Source organism: Tasmannia lanceolata, unplaced genomic scaffold, assembly GCF_043159265.1.
Source record: "Tasmannia lanceolata isolate RefF3 unplaced genomic scaffold, GAP_Taslan_0.1 ptg000006l, whole genome shotgun sequence".
In the NCBI taxonomy this organism is placed as follows: Eukaryota; Viridiplantae; Streptophyta; class Magnoliopsida; order Canellales; family Winteraceae; genus Tasmannia; species Tasmannia lanceolata.
Window position 1 is genome coordinate 46,217,225 of NW_027518683.1, and position 26,197 is coordinate 46,243,421.

General features: G+C 38.6%; 2 protein-coding genes across 2 annotated transcripts; one reads left to right on the forward strand and one right to left on the reverse strand.

Annotated features, from left to right (window-relative positions):
* The first annotated feature begins 462 nt into the window (after positions 1 to 462).
* On the forward strand, positions 463 to 18,659 carry LOC143879092 (calcium-transporting ATPase 5, plasma membrane-type-like). The gene is made up of 11 exons (XM_077381281.1): positions 463 to 594; positions 762 to 831; positions 939 to 1,015; positions 11,427 to 11,496; positions 13,207 to 13,277; positions 13,391 to 13,474; positions 13,567 to 13,644; positions 13,723 to 13,794; positions 16,289 to 16,372; positions 17,924 to 18,051; positions 18,187 to 18,659. Exons 1-11 carry the CDS (start codon positions 463 to 465, stop codon positions 18,323 to 18,325), a joined length of 1,005 nt encoding a protein of 334 aa, XP_077237396.1. The 3' UTR covers positions 18,326 to 18,659.
* A 4,721-nt stretch (positions 18,660 to 23,380) lies between these two features.
* Positions 23,381 to 26,197, reverse strand: LOC143879093 (putative disease resistance protein RGA3). The gene is made up of 2 exons (XM_077381282.1): positions 25,877 to 26,197; positions 23,381 to 25,519 (listed from the first exon to the last, which is right to left on the reverse strand). The coding sequence occupies exons 1-2, from the start codon at positions 26,195 to 26,197 to the stop codon at positions 23,381 to 23,383; spliced, it is 2,460 nt and encodes an 819-aa protein (XP_077237397.1).

Genomic DNA, 26,197 nt, shown 5'->3' on the forward strand with positions numbered 1-26,197 from the left:
CGTGGCACATGTGGTCCCACTTTTGGGCTGACCATCGCATGTGGATTTTGGCTATCCGGGAGGTTTGAGCTTGAGACCTTTGGCTTTGATACCATGTTAACTTACCAACTTCTCCAAAAGCTTAAGCTGTTGGAGAAGGGCATTATTTATCTTTTATACTTTAACAGTTTTTAATTGGGGTTGTCAGCTTTTTCGGAACTGCAAATAACCTTCTGGCAGCCCTTTAAACACTAAAAGACAAGAAGCTTTCTCCACGTATCAAAAAAGTGGAGTGCTAAAATCATTTCCCTTGTTGTACTGGAGACCTTTTAGGTTACTACTTTCTACTAGTTTAAGATAGTCCTATTAACGTGGTACCATTTATCTAATTGCATGATTCAACATGCCCATTTTGGACACCACGGAGTCGTTTTTAAATTTGCTGCCTACGCCACTATGATTTTACCCTCACTACGCTCAGGCATGGCTTTTCACTTATCTCTAGGTACTTCAGTAGGATTACCTGTGCCCGGTGGTGGTTATGGAATTGGACTAGAGCAACTTGCTGCAATGACTATGGATCAAGATTTTTCTGCTTTACAAGAATATGGGGGGGCAAGTCCACATAACATCTTAAAACTTTTCACTTGTTTCTTCCTATTTTGTTTCCCCACTCCATCCCTTTATGTATTGCTTTTTCTAATCATGTTGCTTCATCAGGTTGAAGGGATAGGGAAATTGTTAAAAACGAACCTAGAGAAAGGATGTGGTGGTGATGATAGCGAGATATTGCGTCGAAGGAATGCATTTGGAGTAAACACATATCCTCGAAAAAAAGGACGGAGTTTCTGGGTATGCTTTGGCCTAACATGGAGTTTCTAACTGCCATTTTCGTGTCTTCATCTATGGAGATTATGTTGCTAAGTGCATTATCACGTCACTTGTTTTATTCATTGTAGATTTTCCTTTGGGAAGCTTGGCAAGACTTAACACTTATCATCTTGGTGGTAGCTGCAGCAGCGGCATAAAAACGGAGGTGAGTGTGATCTTAGCATGTTTTGTCAGTATTGACTATGTTTATTGTTTAATGGCGGCAATCTCTCAATTGGCATGAAATATCTGTATCATTGATGCAACCTTTGTCATGTTTTGCACTTTTGCATTGGTGGGTTAGTGCAGTTCAATCCTTTTGTCCATTCCGGTCTTATTTAATATGTTACTTTGTAGTAAAAATTTGTGGAGCCAACCTTTTGTCTGTTGTTGAATAACCAGCTTATAAATCATGACATAAAGGCCTTTTTTTTTCCTTGCCATCACATGACTTCTTTGTTGGTGTGTGACCCCCATTTTTATTGTAATGCAATGATAGATGCTATAGAGACCAGTGTCTAAAAGCTCATTGACTCGACTCGGAACTCGCCCGAATCGCTCCCTTTTACCCTGGCCGTGTTCCAAGTTGCACAACATCCGCATTCCGCATTTGTCCTACAAAATCAATAAAAACTCCTTTGACTCTCCCGAGTTATGATCGCGTCCGTGCCGAGTCGACAGGGATTTTCCTTGGATGCGTTCTGCGTCACATCTGCTTTTTTAAACACTGATAGAGACTCAAACCCTCATTTGTTGACATTGATTTCATTTGCTAGTCTTAGTAAGAGCTACTTTAATGTGCAACAACATGGCCATTATTGAGTTAGTTGCTAGTATACCGAGTTGTTGTATGCTTTGCTTGAGGACGACACATCACTTTGCACTGTTAAGGCGTTTAAAATGCCAAATAATTAGTTCCTGCTTCCTTAATCTTATCGGCTAGGGCCTTTGAGTCCATGTCCTATGATAAAGGATTAAGAAGGGTAAATGATTGATGCAAAAATTATTTAACGATTTCGAGACAAGTTGGCCAATATAACTACTTTTGTTGAGCTCATGCTTTATTGGCAAGTTGATGATATTATATTCATTCAACATTGTTCAGTCAAGTCTTCCTTATCTAGTAAGTTGTGCTAGTAGGATTGGCATTCTTTATTGTGGTCAATAAATTAGTAGGACGATTATGGTGAAATGTACTGTGTGGAGCTAGTGGAGTGCCAACATACTTATCCATTGTGGAAACTTTATGTTTCTTTCCCAAATGTGTCTCATATAACTACTGTTTTAGCACGAGCACAAGCTTCTACGAACAATTCAAGTGAAATAAGACTGCTGGACAGTTACTTTTGACTTGGACTTTCTTCTAAACTTTTCACATTTTTTGTATGTTATTAAATAGTACCAATGGAATTATATATATATATATATATATATATATATATATATATATATATATATATATATATATATATATATATATATATGAGGAAAGTGAAGCTACACCACCGGTGTAGCTAACTTAGCTACACCGCCAGCTTAAAATACAATGGGCCCACATTGTTTTGGTGATCCAAACCATTCATTTGATTGGCCCTCACATAGATAGGGTGTCCACCAAAAATCAGCTCCATAGGATCATCCCAACCCTTCAAACTGTGGAGCCAAAATTGGACAAATTTGTGAAGGTTTTTACACGTTCATTTTTGCCTCCACAAATCGTAGGGTTGGGATGATCCTATGGAGCTGATTTTTGGTGGACACCCTATCTATGTGAGGGCCAATCAAATGAATTCTTTGGATCACCAAAACAATGTGGGCCCATTGTATTTTAAGCCGGCGGTATAGCTAAGTTAGCTACACCGGTGGTGTAGCTTCACTTTCCTCTATATATATATATATATATATATATATATATATATATAGAGAGAGAGAGAGAGAGAGAGAGAGAGAGAGAGAGAGAGAATAGAGTTCCTAAGGTGTCACCTCATATAGCTTATATGAGGTGGTGCTCACAAAACATAAGGGGCCCACATTTTTGGGGTGATCGAAACCACTCATTTGAAAGGCCCTTAGATGGATATGGTGCCTACAAAAAATCAGGTCCATAGGATCATCCTAACCCTTCCATTTATGGAGGTTAAAAATGGGCAGATTTATGGAGGTTTATACCCATACATTTCAACCTCCACAAATGGAAGGGTTAGGATGATCCTATGAAGTTGATTTTTGGGCACACCCTATCTATGTGAGGGCCTATCATATGAATGCTTTGGATCATCCAAACAAAGTGGGCCCCTTATGTTTTTAAGTGCCACCTCATATAAGCTATATGAGGTGACACCTTAGGAACTCTATTCTCATATATATATATATATATATATATGTGTGTGTGTGTGAGAGAGAGAGAGAGAGAGAGAGAGAGAGAGAGAGAGAGAGAGAGAAGAGTTCCTACTCCCTAGAGTAGATAAGCTATCTACTCCAGAGACTTCATTTAGCGCCTAAAGACTTTCCGCCGTTGGATGAGTTTCATCTGGGACATTCAAATCAAAACAAAAAAGACTCCACGCGAGGGTCTCGCAAATCCAAATCCAAATGCGAGTTCTTTTCTCTATCTGGTTCGAGGGTTTTGTCTCCACACTAGGGTTTCTACTGGTTCAAGGGTTTCCTCTCTCACGCGAAATCCCTCTGTGTTGGAGTGGTCGATTTTTGGGGCGAAAAAAGCAGACGAAAGCTCAATCTCCCTCTCTTGCTTGATTTGGGAGAAATCCAAAACCCTCACTCCCACGTGATTTGGGCGGAAAAGCTCTCTGGATCGAAGTTGCTTCTATCTTCCTCGCCGTCCCTCACCTCTCTCGGATCATTCTCAAAGAAAACATTGTAAGTACGCAAAACCTAAGCTCTTTTTTGTAGTTCATCTATTAGGATTTTTCGAGCTTTTATTTATTTTCTCATTTTATGGTTTAGGGTTTTCAGTTTTTATCATTAGGTTTTAGGGTTTTAATCTCTCTGCTCTTTTTCGCGAAAACCCTAATAGATGAAACCATTAAGAGTTCCGTTTTTGGGCATCCTATTCAGATCTGATACTAAAACCCTTAGTTGTAAACTGTATCAGAGCGATTGAGCTGATTTCTTAAAGAATCCTCACTCTATTGGAGTTTGCATTTGATTTCACTCTGTGTGCATATTTGAAATTTTGGGAGTAGTTCCTCAATCTAACCTTGCTAGGGATTGCATTCCTATTCAATTTTGTGTATAAGACCGCTTCAAACTAAAACTAGATTTGGCCATGTTTACTACTTTTCAATCTTATTGAGAGAGATTGAGCTAATCTCTCTCAAAGTCAAATTTTCCGAAACCAGCTCTGTGCTCCCATCTCCATTGGATTTTGCCCTCCCCATTCCCTTCCTTTTTGATGCCATTTTTTGCTATCATTTCTTCTCTCCTTTTTCCTTTCCTATTTTCCTCCGTTCTACCTTTGATTTCTTGTCTCCTATTTGTCACTCTTCGTAATGGCTCTTCTTTCCTCCCATGCCTGCTACACTTCATCTTCTTCCTATCACATGTTCTCCATTATCAAACTTTCGCGTGACAACTTTCTTCTATGGATTGGTCAACTTCACTCCCTGATGAACTTTTTAAAGTAAAAAAGATCAGAGGGAGAGACTAAAGGAGTTCCCACTCAAATTGGCCTTTTGCCACAGTGGGAACACAATACTGCCTATGATTCAATTAATTCCACATTGTCACCAAGGTTCTATGCTAGGTCCAAGAATTTTGGAGGGCCCTCCACTTCTATCTGGGGCGATCGGAGGCCTGATTTATACAGCTTCAGGTTGCACCACAGAACAACAAAAAGGGGAACTAACCATATACAAATATCTCATGAAGAGGAAGACCCTCTTTGATCTGTTCTCAACTATCCAACACCAGGTTGCAACCATAGATAAGGTCCGATACACACTTCAGTCCGTTGTTGCTGACTATTCTACCTTCACCAAGTCTCTTATGATTAGAAATTCCTTGATGAGGATTTTCGTGCTTTTGGATCTTCTTTTTCAGCTGGAGGGTATGATGTCTGCAACTGAGTTATTGGGTGGCTCCTTTTAAGTCCACGACTCAGATTAGTATGACATGACACCTTGGAGGTGCTCTACTCATCCAGCAACACCACCTATGGATGAGGTTGTGGCTGAGGCAATGGTTAGAGCGTGGGTATTTTCCACCCCAGTACTAGCAACCTACATTTCAGGGTGTATGACATGTTCTCTATCTTGCATGACCAGCATATGGTGGACCCCAACGCCCTCAAGGTGGGATTCTTCGTACTAATCCTCAGTTCCATTGGGCTCCAAGTACACTGAGGCCATATCGTGTCGCTTCATCGACCCCAGTATTCTATGACTGTCAAATATCTGTGGCTACCACAATCATACTGTACTGGATTGATATTATAGCTATGAGCCTCAATCATGAGGAGGCTCAACGATTGCTTTGCTCACTATATGCGAGACATATCCCTCACTTCTCCATCATACGCTTTGGGCGCCATAGTTGGAGTGCAAACATCACATTGTCAATAACAATAACTCGGGTAACATATCCTCCATTCGTCCTTATTTCGATTCTCTTCGTATCATCACATAGGATCAATCTTCCTTTCTATCACCTTTGTTGGTACTGCATCCATTTCCACTTCTTCATGTTCCTGATTTGTATGTTGTTCCAAGTATTTCAATGCAAATCTCTTTCTGTTTCCGAATTTACATCCCATCTGGTTGCTACTTTATCCTTATCCCCACCCATGCTCTTATGACAGATTTGTGAACAGTGAAGCTCCTCGCTAAAGGTATTGTTTGTGGAAACTTGTGCTTCTTGACGGAAACTTCAGAGTTGCTGCCTTCACATGAGTGTCCTAGTGTCAAATTCTTTTTTGCAACAGTCTCCTCACCTTCATTGTTGGTGTAGCATCATTGCCTGCCCCACACCAATTCTAACACCTTATGATTTCTAGTTTCTGGTCGTTTATTTCCTTCCTCATTTTAAAAAGTTTCCAGGTTTCAACTGTCCCAGTTGTCAACTAGGTATTTTAGAACATTCAAAAAAGAAAACAAAAAAAAGTTGTCAACTACTAGGTATGCATTGGGAACTTCCTTGTATTTCCAATAAAAATATTAAAATATTGTTTTCATTCTTGATATGGTTCTTGTTATTATGTTATTTTTGTTGATGATTATTTCTATTATACTTGGATTTAAGATCCCAGTTGCACTAGAAGAAGGTTGAAGTCCCATGATTAGCTTGAGAGACTGGTCTTTCGCTGAATGGAGGCACTCTGGGCTGGGAATCTCCATCATTATACGCTCAAGGAACTGAGGATCGATAAAGGTTGTGAGATGAAAACCTCTAAATATGTAATGGATAATATAAGTAAGATAGGTTAGAGGAGGGAGGAAAGGAATCATTTGGCGTTTTGTTCTGTAAATGTACTTCATTGGTTACAGGTATACCTGTGCCAATTTTCATGTTATTCTCCTGTAATGCATCCCTGCTTGTCCCGGATGCTCTTTCTGAGAATTAATGAAATATGTCAACTTTCAAAATAAAAATAAAATTATACTTGGATTTATTTTCTTCGTCTCAAATCTGATATCTTTTCAGATTTTTCTTCTTTTCATACACTTGTTACTGAGCAATATGGCACACCTATGTTACACCTATGGTTTTAAACATTTTTTATTTTTTTAAATGGCACATCTATGGTTTTAAACTTCTACCGATACATCAATATCGGGTGACTTGCCAACTTTTGTGGTGATCGAAGTTTGAAGTTTGATTCCTTTCTATGCACTCACATAACCAATAACCTCATTTATCTAGGAAATAGTGAACTACTAATTCTCATTCCATTAATAAGATTAATAAGCTGAAAAGTAAAAGAAATGACACCATCATCATCTTTCAAAACAAGTGAAATATTTATGTTTAGAGTGAACCTTACTTTTCTTAACATGTGCTTACATTTCATTAGGGCTCTGTTTTCTTGCAGGTATTTACCTCATAGAGTAGTGGTGTAAGTAGTCTACATGGGGGAGACAAGCCTTAGCTTTCCCTAGAGCTTACCTCGTAGTATAGTAGTAAGTAGTGTTTGGTTGTCAGCCTTGTAGAGTAGTGCCGTAGTGGTAGGGGGTGTCATTACCCATTTTGGTGGTTTTTGCTTGGATTTTGTTGGGAGGAGACAAGGGTGGCACATCACCAGACAAAGAATGATTAACCAAGAGACTTTCCTTGCTAGTCTCCAAGGGTTTCCATGCTCTATTGGCAACCAAACAACGGGTTTTGCTGACGTGGCATCCAAATGCCAAGCAAAACCTCTAAGCCATGCCGACTTTTGTGCAACCAAACAGACCCCTAGTTAAGCCATTATGGATGGTTGTCTTTCTTATGTGATGGTTTCTAGGTGTGCATTTGTGCTTATTCTAGCATTTTTAAAAGTACCCACTTCTGTGGTTTCTAAGACCAACATCGAAGTTTGATTCCTTATTTACTTTTACAAAGTGATGGTGGCCGACTACAACTCTCAAGATTTTGATCTTTCTGTCTTACACATGGCATTCACTAGCACCTGTTCCGCCTACATACATACACATGGCATTCGCTAGCCGTCCCGCCTGGTTTTAGTGACATAATCATAATAGGAGTGATAGGTCCGAGATCCAAATACATTCGATAGGAAGGACCTAGTTGGGCTGAAATACTTTCTTGGGAATAGTGATTGAAAGATCCAAGAAGAAGATATGCCTGAGCCAAAGAAGTGTGTCATAGACCTCCACAAGTTTAAAATGATGAATTGCAAGCTGGCTGGTACACCTCAACTATACCAAAAGAAGAAAATCAGTGGAAGAGGACAAGTTTCATGATCCTCACGCGTGTAAGAGCATGGTTGGAACACTCCAATATCTGACCCTCACCAGACCTAACTTAACCTATGCAGTGAATCGGTTTGTCAATATCGAATAATCCCAGTGAGAAGTATTTACAGGCTACCGAGGTACATTACAGGCACCTTGGATCATGAATTGCTCTACAGAAAACACCATGATAAGACAGTCGGGGTGTTTGACTATTCAGACTGGGCGGATGAACCAGATACACACAGATCAATGTCAGGATATTGCATTTGTAGTGACTATCTAATGTCTTGAAGTAGCAAAAAGCAAAGGATTGTAGCTAGGTAAAGTACAGAGACAGGGTACAAGTCCATGGCATCCGCTACAGTTGAACTTACATGGTTAAGAGCAAGGTTTTAAATTTCGACCGAAATTCGAAATTTCGGTTTTCGGTTGAGACCGAAACCGAAACTGAAATTGGGTGAAATCGAAACGTTACAAAATTTCGACCGAAATTGGTCGAAATTTCGATTGAAATTTCAGGCCGAAATTTAAGGAATATCTCCCAAAAATCTGATTTTAATTCATTATTTAATATTATCACGAAATTTCAGCCGAAATTACTGAAATTTCATCGAAATTATATACCCTATAAAATAGGCGTTAAGAAGATTTCGTCAGATTTCGCCAAGATTTCGGAAATTTCGGCTGAAATTTCGGTTTCGGTGAGGACCGAAACGCATTCCGAAACCGAAATTTAAAACCTTGGTTAAGAGTAATGTGCTATACTGTGATAACTAGAGTGCTATCAAACTATCTCAGAACCCATTCTTTCATGCTAGGGCAACACATTTTGATATAGACTACCATTTTATATGCGTGAAAAGTCGAGGATGGGGATATATATCCCTATTATGTATCCTGTAAAAAACAAGTAGCAGGTATTCGCAAACGGCCTTATGGTAATAAAACACGCCAGTTTGAGGGGGAGTATTGAAAATAGATGAATTGTTTAAGGAGGGCTGAAGGGGTATGTTGGTCATTGGACCATGATATGTATAAAAGTCAGTATTCTTGTAATTATGAAACAGAGAACTGTTCTAGACTTCATCTTCCTCCTCTTCTTAATATTCTACTTAATATTGTGTTCATTATAAAGTAATTTTATTTTGAATGGTAATCTACTAATCTTAAAGTAATTTTCACAATATTTTCATGTTGATTTTTTAAATTGTTTTGGAATTAGGTCATGGAAAAACTTTATGCTGGGAAATCTTGGGCGTATTGGATCTTTAGAACATTTGCGCAGTGTAGCACTCATAGCTTGATTATAGTCATCACAATTGAAATTCCTAGCTGTTTTTTTATTGTCACGGAAAAGCTTTATGCCGGGAATCTTGGGGCCATAGGATCTTATAACATTTGCATGGAGTAACACTCATAGCTTGGCTATAGTCATTACAATTGAAATTCCTAGCCTATTTCCTATCCCAGGTTTGATCACCTCTTCTCCTATATATACCAAACCCAATAAGAAGTCAAATAAATTGGATTGGTAAGTAATACTGCTCCTAGATCCCCTAATTTGAATACACGCACGCACACACACACGCACACACACACGCGCACGCACGCACGCACACACGCACGCATATAGAGGAAATGAAGTATGTGCAGCTGCACAGATAAACTATTTGTGCATGGTTGCACAAACCATAGTGGGGGCCACATTTTTGGGGGGATCCAAAGCATTCATTTGGAAGGCCCTTCCATGGATAGGGTGTATACCAAAAATCAGCCCTTTAGGATCATCCTAACCCTGCCATTTGTGTGTGTGTGTGTGGGGGGGGAGTGGGGAGGTAATGGGCAGAAACAATGTCTGTCCATTTTCCCCTCCAACTTTGATTGGGTTAGGATGATCCTATAGGGCTGATTTTTGGTACACAGCCTATCCATGGAAGGCCTTCCAAATGAATGCTTTGGATCCCCCAAAAAATGTGACCCCCACTATGGTTTGTGAGCCATGCACAGATAGCTTATCTGTGCAGCTGCACATACTTCATTTACTCTCTCTCTCTCACACACACACACACACACACACAGATATATATATATGAGAGAACATTTCCTACACACTTGTGTAGTTAAGTTACCTACACACTAGCTTAAAATACAGTGGGGGCCCACATTGTTTGGGTGATCCAAACAATTCATTTGAATGGTCCTCACATAGATAGGGTGTCCACAAAAAATCAGATCCATAGGATCATCCTAACTATTCAAACTATGGAGGCAAAAAATGGACTAATTTGTGAAGGTTTATACACGTCCATTTTACCTCCACAAATCGTAGGGTTGGGATGATCCTATAGATCTGATTTTTTGTTGACACCCTATCTATGTGAGGACCATTCAAATGAATTGTTTGGATCACCCAAACAATGTGGGCCCCCACTGTATTTTAAGCTAGTGTGTAGGTAACTTACCTACACAAGTGTGTAGGAAATGTTCTCTCTCTCTCTCTCTCTCTCTCTCTCTATATATATATATATATATATATATATATATATATATATATTTTTTTTTTTTTTCTGGTCCGTCGGACCGGATAAGTTATCTAGTCCGTTGACTAGAAATAGGATGGGCCCACTTCCATTTTAACCTCCACAAATCGAAGGGTTAGGATGATCCTATGGAGATGATTTTTTGGGCACACCCTATCTATGTCAGGGCTCATCAGATGAATGGTTTGGATCACCGAAACAACGTGGGCCCACCCTATTTTTGGTCGACGAACCATATATTTAATCTGGTCCGACGGACCAGAAACATTTTCCCCTATATGTCCGTCCGAGTTCTGTCCATGGCGAAGCATGGCTCAACTTGTTTAGGCCAATGACTTTGGTGTGGTCTAATCAAGAATGAAACGATGATTTGTGATTTCTATATGGTTAATTTTACAATTAAATAATTAAATAGAATAGGGAGAAAGCTGATACATACAAGTATCGAATGGACATAAAATAACTAAGAAATGTAAAAATTTGAAAAATTGTGAAAAAGAATTATAATCCCAACCAACAAGGGTTATCTTGTTGAGGAGCTCTAGGTGTTCTCCCAACTGCACTTTATTATGTTCCATTTCTACCTAGTTTGGCATTTTAAATCTCATCCCCACTTTGGTTATGTATATTTTAATTCTTTTCATACTTCATGGTGACAAAATATCTGACTCTGAGATTTTATATTACATTTTCAAAAGAGGTTTATGAAAGATCTCCCTAGAAGATGTCCTGATATATTTTATATTAATATTGATTTTAATTTTATTCATTTCTTATTTTACTTCACTTTTTTGAAAGATTCTTCACTTTATTTATTTATATTATTTCTTTTATTCATTTATTATTTTACCTCTTCACTTTGTTTATTTATATTTTTTCTAAAAGTTTTTTCAGACTATTCTAATTAGAACCTCAAAATTTTAAAATATCTTAGAAATTGCCAACAAAAGATGTTCTTGATAATTATCTATGACACGTTGTCTTCTCATCTCCTTTTTGTCTATTGGTTTTAATGGCTACAGAGGGTTTCTTGTTATGAATCTTCTGCATGATGCTACTTGGTGTTGTATCTTGTATGTTTCTTGTTACAACTGAAGTGTTGAATCTCTAATGATTTTTGTTTTAGGGAATCAAAGAAGCATGGTATGATGGCGGAAGCATTGCGCTTGCTGTTATTATTGTTATAGTTTTTACAGGTATGGAACTTAAGATAAGGATAACACTTGCTGGACCAGTTTGATATGCAATATCGTCCTTTTGATTTTACTGTTCAATAATTAATATTCTTGCATAATTAATATATATATATATATATATATATATATATATATATATATATATATATGTATGGCGCATCGATACATCATTATTTTCATTGATTTTGAAGTTTATGCAACTTCGTTCGATTGGATACTACCTAAACAAGTTTTTCATTGCATTACTTTGTCAGCCTACCGACGAGTGCTGGTCTAGTCACTTAATAGCACTTTTTTGTCTGATTGGTAATATAATTGTAATCTAAAGACTAAGAGAGAAGAGAAATGCATCCTAGCATCTTTCATTTGCTATTCAAGCCATACATTTTGATTGGTTGTGGAGCAAAAAACAAAAGCAACTGTTGTCTTGCATTAATAACAATCTATGATCTATGGACATGGACACGAGTGTCATGTGTTGATATGATCACGAAGTGTCGGACACGGCACCCCGCCCCACTTCCCGTCTCCACCAAAACACCAAAACAAAAAAAAAGAAAGAAACTAGAACATGGACTCGGCTAGAAGCAGGGAAAGGGGAAAATGCATTAAAGAGGAAAAAACGAACGAAAATTATATTCCATTGAAGAAGGATTAGAGAAAAAGGGAAAAATATAGAATAAAAAGAAAATGGAAAAGGGGAAAAATAGTCCATTGAAGAAGAAGAGAAACATCCCCTTAAGAACTTCAAGCAGCAACAACAAGGTCCTGCCAAGAAGAGCTTCGAGCATCAGTCTCGTACGAGGCTCCCAACATCCCAAGAGCTAAAACCAGTAGAAACGTTCATTCCCTCCAAGCAGTAACATGGTAAAAGTAACAAAACCAATTCACGTGTAAGACAAAGCCCTAAAGGCTAAAGCTAAAGCAAATGGGCAGGTGAAGTCAGACAAAGTGCTAAAGGCTAAAAGCTAAAGCAAATGGGCAGGTGAAGTCAAATACTCTTATTAAATATCATATTAGATAATAATATATTAGGCCCACTTTATTAGGAAGTCAAGTATAAAGAAATAAGGAAACTTGTAGTTATTTTGCTATTTCTAGTGTGGATCTCTAAAATCATGTTCACATGTGTCCACAACAATGTCTCTGTCAACACGACTCCAGGCTCGGTGCAATGAGTGTCCTCGGTGTAGTGAATGATACCATGGACCTTTTCAGGGATTTTACAAAGGATTATTTCCTACCCTCATGCATATTTCTTCAAGCAGTAGGATATGGAGAATTCTTTGGCTCGAAAGGGTGTTCTTCGCATTTATCAATACCTAACTCTTTTTAGTTTCTTGTACTTTTTTTCCTTCTGTGCTGCTTGTCACTTTCTTAGTTTCTATTTGCTTGTTCTTGTCTTATATTTTTTACTTCCTTTCACTAAAGCATTCATCTCTATCTTCCAAGATGAAGAAATTCTAAGCTGTTTGGCTGCTTTGGTTATCTAATGGTATGAAGATCATGTAATTGAGAGAATAACATTGAGCAAACTATTGTTGCTAAGGAAACCATGGTGGGGAAGACTATCTTACATCTTGTCTGATGATTTTTCTTCATGATAGATTTTGATACATGTCAAAAGAATATTGAACACTCTAAGCTGTTGTGATAAAGAAATTGTTGGCTTTAATATACTAATTGTTGTTATTATTTTTTTCCTCGTAGCTACCAGTGATTACAGACAGTCACTTCAGTTTCAAAACTTAAATGAGGAGAAGCGGAATATTCGGTTGGAGGTGTGTGCTCTAACAACGTGAGGATGTTTTACTTGTTTTTTCTTCTTCTTATTAATGTGTTTGCTAATTTCTTTTTTTATTTTATAAATACATGTGCTGTGTCCAATATGCAGGTTATTAGAGGTGGAAGAAGAATTGATATTTCAATATTCGACATCGTTGTTGGTGATGTTGTGCCTCTCAAAATTGGTGATCAAGTAAGTGAACATTAAGTAGTATGGATTTTTTCTATTAAACATTTGCATTTTCATATTATGATTTTGCTGGCTATGTGGAAATTTTTGTCTAGGTCCCTGCGGATGGTATTTTAATTGCTGGCCACTCACTTGCGATTGATGAATCCAGTATGACTGGGGAAAGCAAGATCGTAAGCTCTTATTACTTTCTTTACTATCATCTCATAAAGAATGTGAGAAATGATTCTTAATACAATATTATATTATAGGTCCACAAGGATCAGAAGGCACCATTTCTTGTGTCCGGGTGCAAGGTGGCTGATGGCTATGGTACTATGTTGGTAAGCATTATTACAATAGTTTTCTCTTTATGACATTGCTGACTGATCGCTATACGATCTCGCATCTCGCAACTGTATGGAATATAGTTCCCGTTCCTACAATAAAGAGGGCATTTTGTTACCTACAAACGAAAAAGAGGGCTTTTTTGTGGACTTGTGTTGTCTTTAGACGCATCTTAATCTTGAACCTATGATACCTGCATACCTATTTATGCCCAACATTAACCAGTACCTGATGCTTCATGAATATTTCTATTCATCGAAGTAACTATATTTTGCTTCAGGATGTCATTCTTGTCAAATTAACTATCAATTTTCTTGTTTGTTGTGTTGCTTATTTGAAATTTAAGTTTTGAGTGAGTGCTGTATGTTATAAGATGTTATATCCGTTGTTGTTAATTACTCCTACTTTTCTACACTTACAAAAGTCGCATGTCTTATGTCTTCTATATTCATCACTTTAAAAAATAACATCATCGAATTAGCAAGCACGAGATGGGAGAAAATTGGCGGTGAGGCCCAAAATTAGAATTTAATGGAGGGGCATATTCATCACTTTAAGAAAATGTTAACTAAAAGACTGAAACTCAAGAGAAGGGTGGGAGCCACAAATAAGGGGCTAGGAATATCAACTCCCATATATTTATCTACCTGAAAATTATTGTTGGCATGTACTTCAATTCAAATCGGATGTGAGGGCTTCTTATCCATTTCTTTTCTGGTAGATCACCCCAGCATGAAAACATCTCCTTTTACATTGTAGACAATTGAGACTAATTCTGTGGTGACAAATTTCAGTCCCCCATTTTAATAGTGAAGTGTTTTGTCGAGGTTTAGTTCAGTGTTCTTATATTCAAAATAGCGGTTACAGATCATGTATTGTTTTGTAGTGATTTTTGCTGAGTCATTTAAAGATATTTCTTTAAGACCACCAGGCTCGTGTTGCACTTATTTCCAAATTCTTCTGTCCATTGTATTCTGTAAAGTCTGACTTGGAGAAGGTAGTCTCAATATTTCTTGTAGAAATAAACATTCATAGGTAGATTGAGAAAAGAAAGTGCACATTGTAGCTGTGTTCTTCACATTCATTTACAAGCCTGCGGGTGAGGAGGATGTCTTGCTATCCTGTTGGTTGGTATTTGTTTTGCGCAGTATGTTAGCACTGTGTCATGCTGTGAAAAGTATTTATGAATAATTCAGAAAAGATGTTCCTTCACTCGGACGCTTTGTCACAAATATTGTTCTCGATAATTTCTCGGCAAGGGAAAATCTCAGGATATATTGATTTTTTTTTTATTTTTGTGTGTTTATATCTGGAAAAAACGATAAAAATATTTTGATATTATCGCGATATTTTATGATAAAAATGAAAATATCGCTATATTTTAAAAATCTTTGGATTATTTCTGGAGTTTGTCATTTTACCAAAATGTCATGATAAAAACATCATATTTTGAAAATATCGGAGATATTTGTGACATAGCTCTGAAGGGAGATATTTTATTCTCAATATTTCTTGTAGAAATAAACATTCATAAGTAGATTAAGAAAAGAAAGTGCACATTGTAGCTGTGTTCTTCAAATTCATTTACAAGCCTATTGGCGAGGAGGATGTATCGCTATCCTGTTGGTTGGTATTTGTTTTGCGCAGTTTGTTAGCACTGTGTCATGCTGTGAAAAGTATTTATGAATAATTCAGTAAAGATGTTCCTTCACTTGGATGCTATGTCACAAATATTGTTCTCGGGAATTTCCCGGCAAGGAAAAATCTCAGGATGTATTAATTTTTTTTATTTTTTGTGTTTATATCTGGAAAAAACGATAAAAATTCAATTATTTAAAAAATATATAATTATATAAAATTTAATAAAAAATAAAAAAAATAAAATAACGTAATATCGGGATAATATTTTGATATTAGCGCGATATTTTATGATAAAAATGTAAATATCGCTATATTTTAAAATCTTGGGATTTTTTCGGTTTTGTTGTTTTACCAAAATGTCGCGATAAAAACATCATATTTTGAAAATATCGGAGATATTTGTGACATAGCTCTGAAGGGAGCAATTGCCTTGACATTAATAAGGTGTGCACCTTCAGTAGATGTCCTCCCTGCCGATTCTGCTCATTTTGATAATAACTGGAGTCACTTTTATCTTATAGATGGACTCTTATTTTTCTCATAGTTATCAGGGAGTATGACCCTGGCAGAGAGGGTGGGAACCTTAGGTAGAAGTCTTCTCACCCTATTTTGATAATAACAGGAATCACTCTATACTTTATGATGGCTGCTATTTTTCACTTGGTTATCTTTGAATATATCTTTTTCAATTTTGTATCTTCGATGATTTTAATGGTAATAACTACTACGTTCCTCTTGTGGTTTTATCATGAAAATATAAACACCTTGGCTGTTCCTGGTGTACTGAAGGTCTCTGTCTATCATGCTTATTAGCTCTTGTCTTCCACAACTGATGAAAACTCTATCCAGGTAACTGGTGTTGGAATAAATACCGAGTGGGGATTATTGATGGCCAGTATTTCTGAGGATAATGGTGAAGAAACTCCCTTACAGGTTTGTTTTTCTAATACTTTCTATTTCCTGTTCTTTTACTATCACTTCCTGTCTTGCTTTATAGGCTTTTCATTTATGTGTTAAAATAGGTCCGCTTAAATGGTGTTGCAAACAGCCGTTCATATCCTAAACCGTGTACTGAGTAAAGCTGTGGCTAAGACCCCTTATGAGTTATGGGCCGGTAAAAAGCCTAAGCTAGGATATTTGCATGTTTGGGGCTGTATGGCTGAAGCCAAAATATATAACCCACAGTTGAGAAAGTTAGACGCTAGGACCATATCTTGTTACTTCATAGGTTACCTTGAACGGTCTAAGGGTTATAGTTTCTATAGTTCTACTCATAGCACCCAGATTGTAGAGACTAGATACGCTGTATTCTTAGAGGATGGTGATCTCAGTGGGAGTTCTGTGCCTAGGTCACTTACTTTTGAGGAGAATCGAGTATTTGTTCCAATACCAGTAATCCAAGAAAGAGTAGTGTCGATTCCTCCACCTGAGGATATTGATGCACCAAATGGCACATTGGAGGTTTCGCCCCACATTCCTGATGCTCAAGCGACGATTGTCGCTGAGCAACCTGTGCGTAGATCACAGAGAGAGAGGAGGGCAGCTATCTCAGATGACTGTTGTCTATCTAAACGAGTGTGACTACGACGGTGAAATGGATAATGATCCACTTTCATTTGGTCAGGCCATAAATAGTGACCGATCAGCTCAGTGGCTTGAAGCCATAAAGGATGAGTTGCTCTTGATGGAAAAGAACCGTGTCTGGGAATTCACCGAGTTACCTAAAGGGGTCAAGCCTGTAGGCTATAAATGGGTCTTCAAGACCAAAAGAGACTCTAAGGCCGGTATTGAAAGATATAAGGCCAGACTAGTCGCTAAGGGGTTCACTCAGAAAGAGGGAATAGACTACAAAGAGACTTTCTCTCCAGTATCAAGGAAAGACTCTTTGAGGATAGTTAAGGCTTTGGTGACTCATTATGACTTAGAGTTACACCAGATGGATGTGAAGACTGCATTTTTAAATGGTGATCTTCATGATGATGTCTATATGATTCAGTCTGAAGGTTTTAAGGTTGAGAGCGAAGAGCACTTAGCATGTAGGCTTAAAAAGTCTATTTACGGACTTAAGCAGGCTTCTAGGCAGTGGTATCTGAAATTTCATGAGGTAGTGTCTAGTTTTGGGTTCAAGGAAAATGTTGTAGATCAATGCATATATCTTAAGGTTAGTGGGAGTCGATTCATCATCCTAGTGTTATATGTTGATGATATACTACTTGCTAGTAGTAACCTAGGCATGCTGAAAGAAACAAAACAATTCCTCTCAAGGAATTTTGATATGAAAGATCTTGGTGAAGCTTCCTATGTCATATGAATTGAGATTCATCGAGATAGGACTCGATGATTGCTGAGATTATCTCAGAAGACCTATATAGAGAAAATCCTTTAAGAGATTCAGCATGGATAAATGCTCCCCTAGTCCTGCCCCTATAGTTGGTAGTCTCATGTATGCTCAAGTTTGTACCTGTCCAGATATTGCATTTGCAGTTGGCATGCTTGGGAGGTACCAGAGTGACCCAGGTTTGGATCACTGGAAGGCAGCCAAAAATGTTATGCGTTACCTGCGAGGGACTTCAGATTACATGCTCACATTTAGGAGATCAGATAACCTTGAGGTGATTAGCTATTCTGATTCTGACTTTGCTGGTTGTCGGGACACCCATCGTTCCACTTCTGGTTACATTTTTATGTGGTCCACTTCTGGTTACATTTTTATGTGGTCCACTTCTGGTTACATTTTTATGTTTCAGGAGGACCTATTTCTTGGAGAAGCGTAAAGTAGAGAATGATGGCTTCATCCACTATGGAGGTGGAGTTTATTTCATGTTCGGAGGCTTCGGCTCACGCCTTATGGTTGAGGAATTTTATTTCAGGGCTTCATTTGATTGATTCAATTGAGAGGTCGCTGAAACTTCTCTGTGATAATTCCGCTGCGATTTTCTTTTCCAAGAACAACAAGTCTGGAGACGGCTCGAAGCATATAGATCTAGAGTATCTTGTTCTGAGGGAAAGAGTTCAGAATCAGCGTGTATCTGTGGAATACATAAGCACCGCACTTTTGTTGGCGGATCCCTTGACTAAAGGTTTGTCACCAAAGCTCTTCAGAGAGCATGTAGCGCGCATGGGATTTGTTGACACTTTTGATAGCCTATGATAGTGGGAGTCTGCATTTGGTATTGAGATACACTGTTGTGATCATATTATATTTTATGATTCTGATATATATTATGATTATTTTCTACCGCTCCATTTTGTGCACATTATGTAAATGGATTGTTAATAAGAGGTAGAATGTGTCTGATGACAGTTTTGGACCATGTTTACATCTTATGCATGTATGCTTTTACATTCATATTAGTACGAATTACTAATAATATAATCATGGGGTAGGCTATTGGGTAGAGTTGGTGACCAAATGGTTACATGGTTTATTGTTGGTAGTTTTTGCTGAACGGAATGTTGTGTTTATTATCTAACTAAGTTAAAGTTATGATCCTTATGTTTAGCTCAAAGATCTTGCTAGCCAAGTGGGAGAATGTTAGGAAATAATCCTAACGGTGGATGTGGCTTTTGCAAGATCGATGGTCGAGATCATTTGGTTAGTTAATTATTTTTGTGAAAAGTCATTAATGAAAAGACTTTATGTGAAAATGTATAAACGTTTAAAAGAGACGTTTGGGGGGGAGAGGGATCGGCGCGATGAGGAGTCGCATCTCTTCCCACAAACGCTTATAAAAAGAACTCTTGGGTCCTATTTGCACACAACGAATTTGTTTCCAAACTTTGAGAATCCACGCTTGAAGAGAAAGGAAACCGGTCCCCATCACCGACTATTGTGTAGCAAAGAAAAACCTTAAGAGAAAGAAAAACAAGATTCATGGCCTCCGGTCTGTCTTTTTCTTATTTCAATTTATTCCATATTGTTATCTGTGATTTTCTCAATGTTGAATCGCTAAGATCCGTTGCCGGTGTTCATATTGTATCGAACACTAACAATGGAAACCATTTACCTTCTGCATTTTCTATTAACAGCGTTAATACATGACAATTGTTTCTTGTGCTAAGAGAACCACCAAAATTAATGGCGGATCTAGACAGATATGGAAAAAAAATAATATAAAATTCAAGAAATTCCTTCCACAAAAATTATGGTGACCAGAGTCAGACTCTAAAATCTTCATCCCAATGAAAAGCACGCATATCTTTAAAAAAAATAATTAGTTACGGGTAAAGTGGTTATAAGAAGCCTGTCCAACATTCTAAACATTCAATGTGGGACTATCTTTTTGCACTCACTTCTACTTGCTCTTGTAAAAAGTGACTTTTTCCAAAAGAAAAGTTTTTCTTTTCCAAACGCTTTAAGAAAATATTTTCCAAATGATAATTTTGACTCAAAAAACAAGATTTTAAAAAATCAGAATTCAAACCTTGATGGAAGGGATCTAGGCACATAAAGGGGATCCATGGACATATTTCCAATCTCCACCGTAATATCCGACATATTTTTGGATCGAATCAAGACGAGCAAGAAAAAACAGTCGAGGAGACACGATCCAAATTTTTTTTCCACAGATTCCAAAAATACCCTCAGAATATTTATAATAATAGCCATTATCTAAAGGTGTTTCTGTAAACGTTAATCGTATGGCCCTGCCCTCACCACAACCTGGACCTTGTTTGTCACAGCAGCCTTGCACTAGCCACACTACTGGTTTTACACCCCGAGCACGCGGCGTGGGCAGTGGGGTGTACTTTGCACTGTACACGTATGCATCACGATTCGCTGGTGATCCCGAGCGGGTGCCATCCGGGCCGTAGGATCATGCTCGAATAAGTCTAACGGCTAGTGCTGGATCGGGCTAAAAGTGGTGCGTTGGATCGTGCTAAAAGGCTAGTGTCCGATCGGGTATGATCCAGATTGGGTATGATCCAGACTGTTAATTGTGTTGTATCCATTCATGCTCGACGTTCCAAGGCCAATCGTGTGCGATCTGGGCCGTGGGTTGATGATCAGTCTCGAATGAATAGAAAATAATTAGGAGATGAAAGGAGAGGGTGGTGTTGTTTGTTTACGTACAGATGATTGATTAAATAACACCATCTCAAATAACATAAACTTTTGGATTAACACCGTTTCATATTGTATCGGAGTTAGCAAAGCTTCTTTGATGTATTTTTTTAGATTTATTCACAGATGGTTTCAGGTGAGGATCTTTTCTGTGGCATTGGAAAGGTTGAGAGGCATGCCAAATTTTTTGGCGTCGGCGTTGTTGGACTTGAGAACGCTGATAATGATTAACCCCTTTTTTGTGGCTTTTTTTTTCTTCAATCTGATTTCTTTCTCTTTTTTTGTTTAATTTTTTCTTTTTTATTGTGTAAGCCTTCTCGACGGTGGTCTCGCTGAACTCTTCACTTAGAGGCTCTCCTAACTTCACGCAAGGTGACAGTCGTGTTTGCAGAAGAAGATCCATGATCTTTTGCAACTCCGTCTCAATGTTGTTGAACCGTGCTTGATAAATTGCATCAAGTTCTTCTTTGATTTCAGCTTTCAAGGCATCCGCCGTGGAATAGATTTGGAGGTCAGTGATGCCGGAAAACTCTTTTTGATGGCGAGTCAGCATCATGCACTAGGAAAGTGCTCTGATACCAAGTTGATAGAACACCGTTCTATTAGAAAAGAAATTAAGGAAGAAGATGATAGAGAAAAGATAAAGATTGAGTTAATTCGAGGAAACTCAGGCATCCAATGAGTTAATTCGAGGAAACTCGACCTCCAATATGCAAACTGCACTTAATTTGATTATTTCTTGCTCAATAGCCATACGGCATCTACATTATATAGAAATTAGGGGAAGCAAAATAAGGAAACATAAATCAGCAAAATGTGAAAAGGGAAATAAGGAAACTCTAAATATGACAATAACCTAAATAGAAGACAATCTAAACTAACAGAATAGGAAAAAGGAAAACTGATTCTAACAGCCTTCATAAAGACTTCTCCACGATTAGCATCGTTTGTGGTTGTTCTCTCGGTCTCGAGTTGCCATCAGTCCAAATAATCAAGGCTCTGATACCAACTAGCGTAGCGGAGCAAATGAAAAATTGTAGACGAAGCGCACAATTTGCAAACCCTAGAATCCACCCGAGAAGAAGAAGAACAAGAGAGATCAAGAGATATAGAGAAAAATATCTTGTAATTGCAATAATGGAATGAATGCCTCTCACGTTCTCACATTACATATTAGCTCTATTGACATAAAGCAACTAACCAGATAAGGAAAATCATCCTATTGACTTTAAGAAACTAATAAAGTAAGAAACCATTAAAATAGGAAAACAAATCGTACAGACATAGTAACTAAGAAAATAAGGAAAAATACTCCTACTCTTAGTCCAATAAAATAAGGAAATAAATCAAAGCTTGCTATTGACTGTCAAGGCTTGCTATTAACGCTACTTTGTTGCCTTCCATGTGTTGGGATGCTACGTCAATTAGTATCTCATCCTAATTGAAACTCTAATATAAAGATAGGGTATTTTCATCATCCCCACTCCCTTTTTCGGTAAGGCCACTCGTACTAATAGATAGACATCTTTAAGCCTTGTTTTGACAGGGACATCCAAAACTCATGCTCAGTTTTGATAAGAGCACACATCTCAAAATGAGGAATGCTAAAGAGAAGGGTGCCCTTGCAAAAATAAGCACAAGAGCGCTCCCATTGGATCCATGTTGCCAAACCTCATTTATAAGCATTTATGATTCCTTTAACTTTGCCTTTTTCACTGCCATAATAAATACGGTTTTGCAAAATGGATCCAATGGGAGCACCCTTTTCCTTTATTTTTGTAAGGACGCTCTTCATTTTAACATTCCTCTTTTTTGGAAAACATTAGTTCTAAAACAGAGAGCATATACAATCCAACACGGTACTGGTTAGAATCCTAGTTCTTATTTTGGAAAACATTACTTCTAAAAAAGCAGACAAACATGCTCCAATTTTGTTATAATGAAAATAAACAAATTATTAATTTTGTGGATGGTGAGGTAGAGGAACTGAGAGTAATCCAACAATCCATCCTTTAATCTTCATACGCTCCTTTAATCCAAAAATCGAAACCCCATCCTTTTTCTTAGTCCTTGGCTTACTTTCTTTAATGGTAGAAAATGTTTAAACAGGGAAAGTGGTCGCACCTTTGTCTAGATGACGATTACCAGCAGTTAATTCCGGGGATGTGTTGTATCTTGGGCCAATCTTGGCCGTTGTTCTTTTGACATCGTTCTTTCAATTTAGGACATCCAAAAATATACAAATATCCAAGTGTGGTGGGGAGGCCACCTTCTGGCAAGGATGATATTTCAGGACAGCAACCAATAGTTAAATGATTGAGGGATGTGAGGTTTTGCATCCCATTGGGTAAGGACTTGAGATTTTTGCAACCGCCGATGTAAAGACGGATGAGAGTGGTGGGCAGCCCATACTCATTGTTGTTATCATCAGGGAATAACGAAAAGAGTTGAGGACAGCCACTGATTTCCAACTTTGTGAGAGAGGTGAGGCTTTGCATCCCCTTGGGCAAGGACTTGAGATTAGGACAAGTGTGAATTTCTAGAGTATTGAGCTCGGTGGGCAGCCCATAGTCATTATTTTCCTCATCTGGAAACAAGGAATGGGGTTGAGGACATTCACGGATTACCAATTCTTTGAGAGAGGTGAGGCTTTGCATCCCCTTGGGCAAGGACATGAGATTGTCACATGAAAATATTTTGAGGATTTCAATTGTCGTGGGCAGTGCTAACTCTTGCGAGAAAAGCGGGAGTTGAGTGACAATGGATAACTCTACAAGGGAGGTGAGGTTTTCCAGTCGGGCAGGCATGGACTTGAGTTTAGGACAATAGTCAACTTCTAGAGATTTGAGCGTGGTGGGAAGCCCCCCCTCTCCGTATCACAAGGACTTTAGTCGTAGACAGCCAAAGATTTGCAAATGTTGGAGAGAGGTTAGATCTTGCAAAGAGACCTCCTCGAGAAAACACTCCAACTGATCACACCCTCCTATGCTTAACCTTTGAAGAGAGACAAGGCAAGGCGTTGTCAAGCTTAATAGCATCTTCACGCCACATCTATAGAGTTTTAAGTCTGGAATAGATGAGAGCCTCGGAAGGGCACTCAATTCTCCGCAATCATTTATATATAACTCTGTGACGGCAGGAAGGTCAGCGGGCAACGTCGTCTGCAGCTTGGGGCAGTTCTGTAAGGTAAGCTTACAAAGAGAAGGTAGCTGGCAATCAAGAGGAAAGGGATGTTCACAATTTCTACAATCCTCAACGGTAATGCAAGTCAGATTGGAGAGATGTGACATCCAACTTGGAAAACTGACACCGCTGTAGGATATTATACGTAATTTTTTGAGGTTGGCATGGGGTTGGAGGCCTTCCAATACCCCATCATCATTGACTCTTCCATCTTGTGAACTGTCAGATCGGTGCCATTTCAAACTCAACTCATTAAGGTATTTCTTATCTTTCAAATTGCCTTCTTTAGCCTCCTCTATGTTTTGCACGTCCTCGAGGCCCGAAATCTCAAGTCTTCCTTTAATGTTCCTCATGTTCTTCAACTCTCCTATCTGACAACCACTCTCTTTGCACACCTTGAATTTCAGCAATGTTTGGAGCGAAGTTAATTTTCCAATTCCTGGCACAGAAATCGAGCCCCACCGGTCCCAACTTAGAGCAATATGTCGTAGATTAACTAGATTCGTGATACCTTTGGGTAGCCCTTCAAGATTCTCGCAAGATTCCAGACCTAGCGTTTGCAAATTACAGAGACTAGTTACTGATTCAGGCAGCCCATCTATCTCCGTGTAAGAGAGGTCAAGGTAGCGTAGATGTTTCAAATGGCCAATTGAATCCAGCAACTTGTCGATTTTAGAGCTTCTCATATCCAATACACGCAAGCATCTCAACTCCATCAATGCATCACTGAGAATCTGGTTGTCAATGGACAGTCGTAAAGTGCGCAGTCTCTTAAATTTCTTCAAGGTCTCCAAAGACATTGAACCCTCTTTGACGTCAGTCCATGATAAATGACGCGCCATTTCAGGGATGGTTTGTGACGTACCATGTTCCAATATTCTCTTACATTTGTTCAAGGCCTCCACAGACATTGAACCGTTGATGTCAATCCATGATAAATGATGGGCCATTTCAGGGATGGTTTGTGACGTACCATCTTCCAATCTAAAACATTCATCACCTGAGATAGATTCTGCTGGATCATGCATGAGATCATGCATCACGTAAAATGGAGTCCCACACAATTCACTAGAATATTGAAAGAAAGACTTCAGCAATAAATCATCAAATATCTCCCCACCTATATCTTCTAGGAGTGTCCTTCCTTTGGGTTGAATGAAGCCCGCAGCCATCCATCGCCGGACCAGGAGATCCTTCTGAAACCGATGATCTTTAGGAAATGCGGCAGAGTAGGCAAAACACTGCTTTTGATTGGTTGGCAGGTAACGATAGCTCAATCTTAAAGCGGGTAATATATCACTTTTATCATCCTTCCATATTTCGCTTGTCAAGATGCTTTCCCACTCACTCACATTCCTTTTAGAAGACAAGATGCCCCCCAATGTCTTTACTGCTAAAGGAAGACCATTGCACTTTTTCACGATTTGCCTACCAATTTCCTCCAGCTCCGGATGGGCATTTGAAATCCGTCCTGCAAATGCACGCCGAGTAAACAATTCCCAACAATCATCATCTGGTAAACCCTGCAAATCGTGGGAAGGAATTGTGGCCATCATCCTTGCAACCCTTTCATCTCGTGTAGTCATGATAATTTTACTTCCTTTCGCTCCAACTCTAAAAGGAGCTCGTAGACGGTCCCAATTATGAATTTGATTTTCACCCCAAACGTCATCGAGAACAATTAAAAATTTCTCGGCGTTGAGCTTCTCTCGGAGACAACGTTGAGCGGCATCCAGGTTTGAGAGACCACAGTTGCTTCCGCTTGCAGATTCAATAATTGCATTTGTTATTCTCAATACATCAAAATTGTCAGACACACACAAAATGCGTCTCTACCCTGTGATTGTTGTTGACGAATTGAGCAAGAGTAGTCTTCCCAAGCCCACCCATGCCAACTATGGGAATAACAGAGTACAATTTATGAGATGATGATGATACCAACAATTGTATGATTTTGTCTTTGTCGACTTGTCTACCAATCACATCAGATTCGTCTACCAAAGAGCTAGTTTCCCGTCGCTCTGCTCGATTCGATTTGGAGATGCCTCCCTCCGTCTCTTCTTATTTCGAGATTGAGGTCATGTCTTTCCTTTGCAATCACATCTAACCTTCCACTAATCTCCCTTATCTCACGTGCTATGTCACGTTTGTTCTGGAAAATAGGGGAGATGTACTGGAAAACCCCTTACCTTCTGTCTCTTGCTTGTTTGACCTTGGTCCCTCAACGTAGATAATTGTAGAGCTTCAGTAGCAACATCGTCCAATACGTCATCAGCGTCGTAAGCAATATTCTTGAGTTCACGAAGCCAACTTCCAACAGCCTTAGAGTGAAATTGCTTTTCCTCAGCATCTTCAATCACTTCTTGAATTACTTTCACTTTCCTCTCTAACTTTTTCAGCTCCTCCTCAACACCAACACCCCATATAGATTTCATTTCTTGCGTCAAATTGCCAAGCACTGCATCAAGAAGATGGGATACAACTTTTTCAGCTAGCCAACTTACTGCCAT

Excerpts from the sequence above, each read along its gene's own strand:
- LOC143879092 (XM_077381281.1), top strand. The coding sequence starts at position 463 with ATGGCTTTTCACTTATCTCTAGGTACTTCAGTAGGATTACCTGTGCCC. Across the intron at positions 1,016-11,426 it reads GCAGCGGCATAAAAACGGAG|GGAATCAAAGAAGCATGGTA; the intron begins GTGAGTGTGATC and ends TTTTTGTTTTAG. Across the intron at positions 13,475-13,566 it reads CTCTCAAAATTGGTGATCAA|GTCCCTGCGGATGGTATTTT; the intron begins GTAAGTGAACAT and ends ATTTTTGTCTAG.
- LOC143879093 (XM_077381282.1), bottom strand. The coding sequence starts at position 26,197 with ATGGCAGTAAGTTGGCTAGCTGAAAAAGTTGTATCCCATCTTCTTGAT. Across the intron at positions 25,520-25,876 it reads AAACAAGCAAGAGACAGAAG|AGACGCATTTTGTGTGTGTC; the intron begins GTAAGGGGTTTT and ends ATCACAGGGTAG.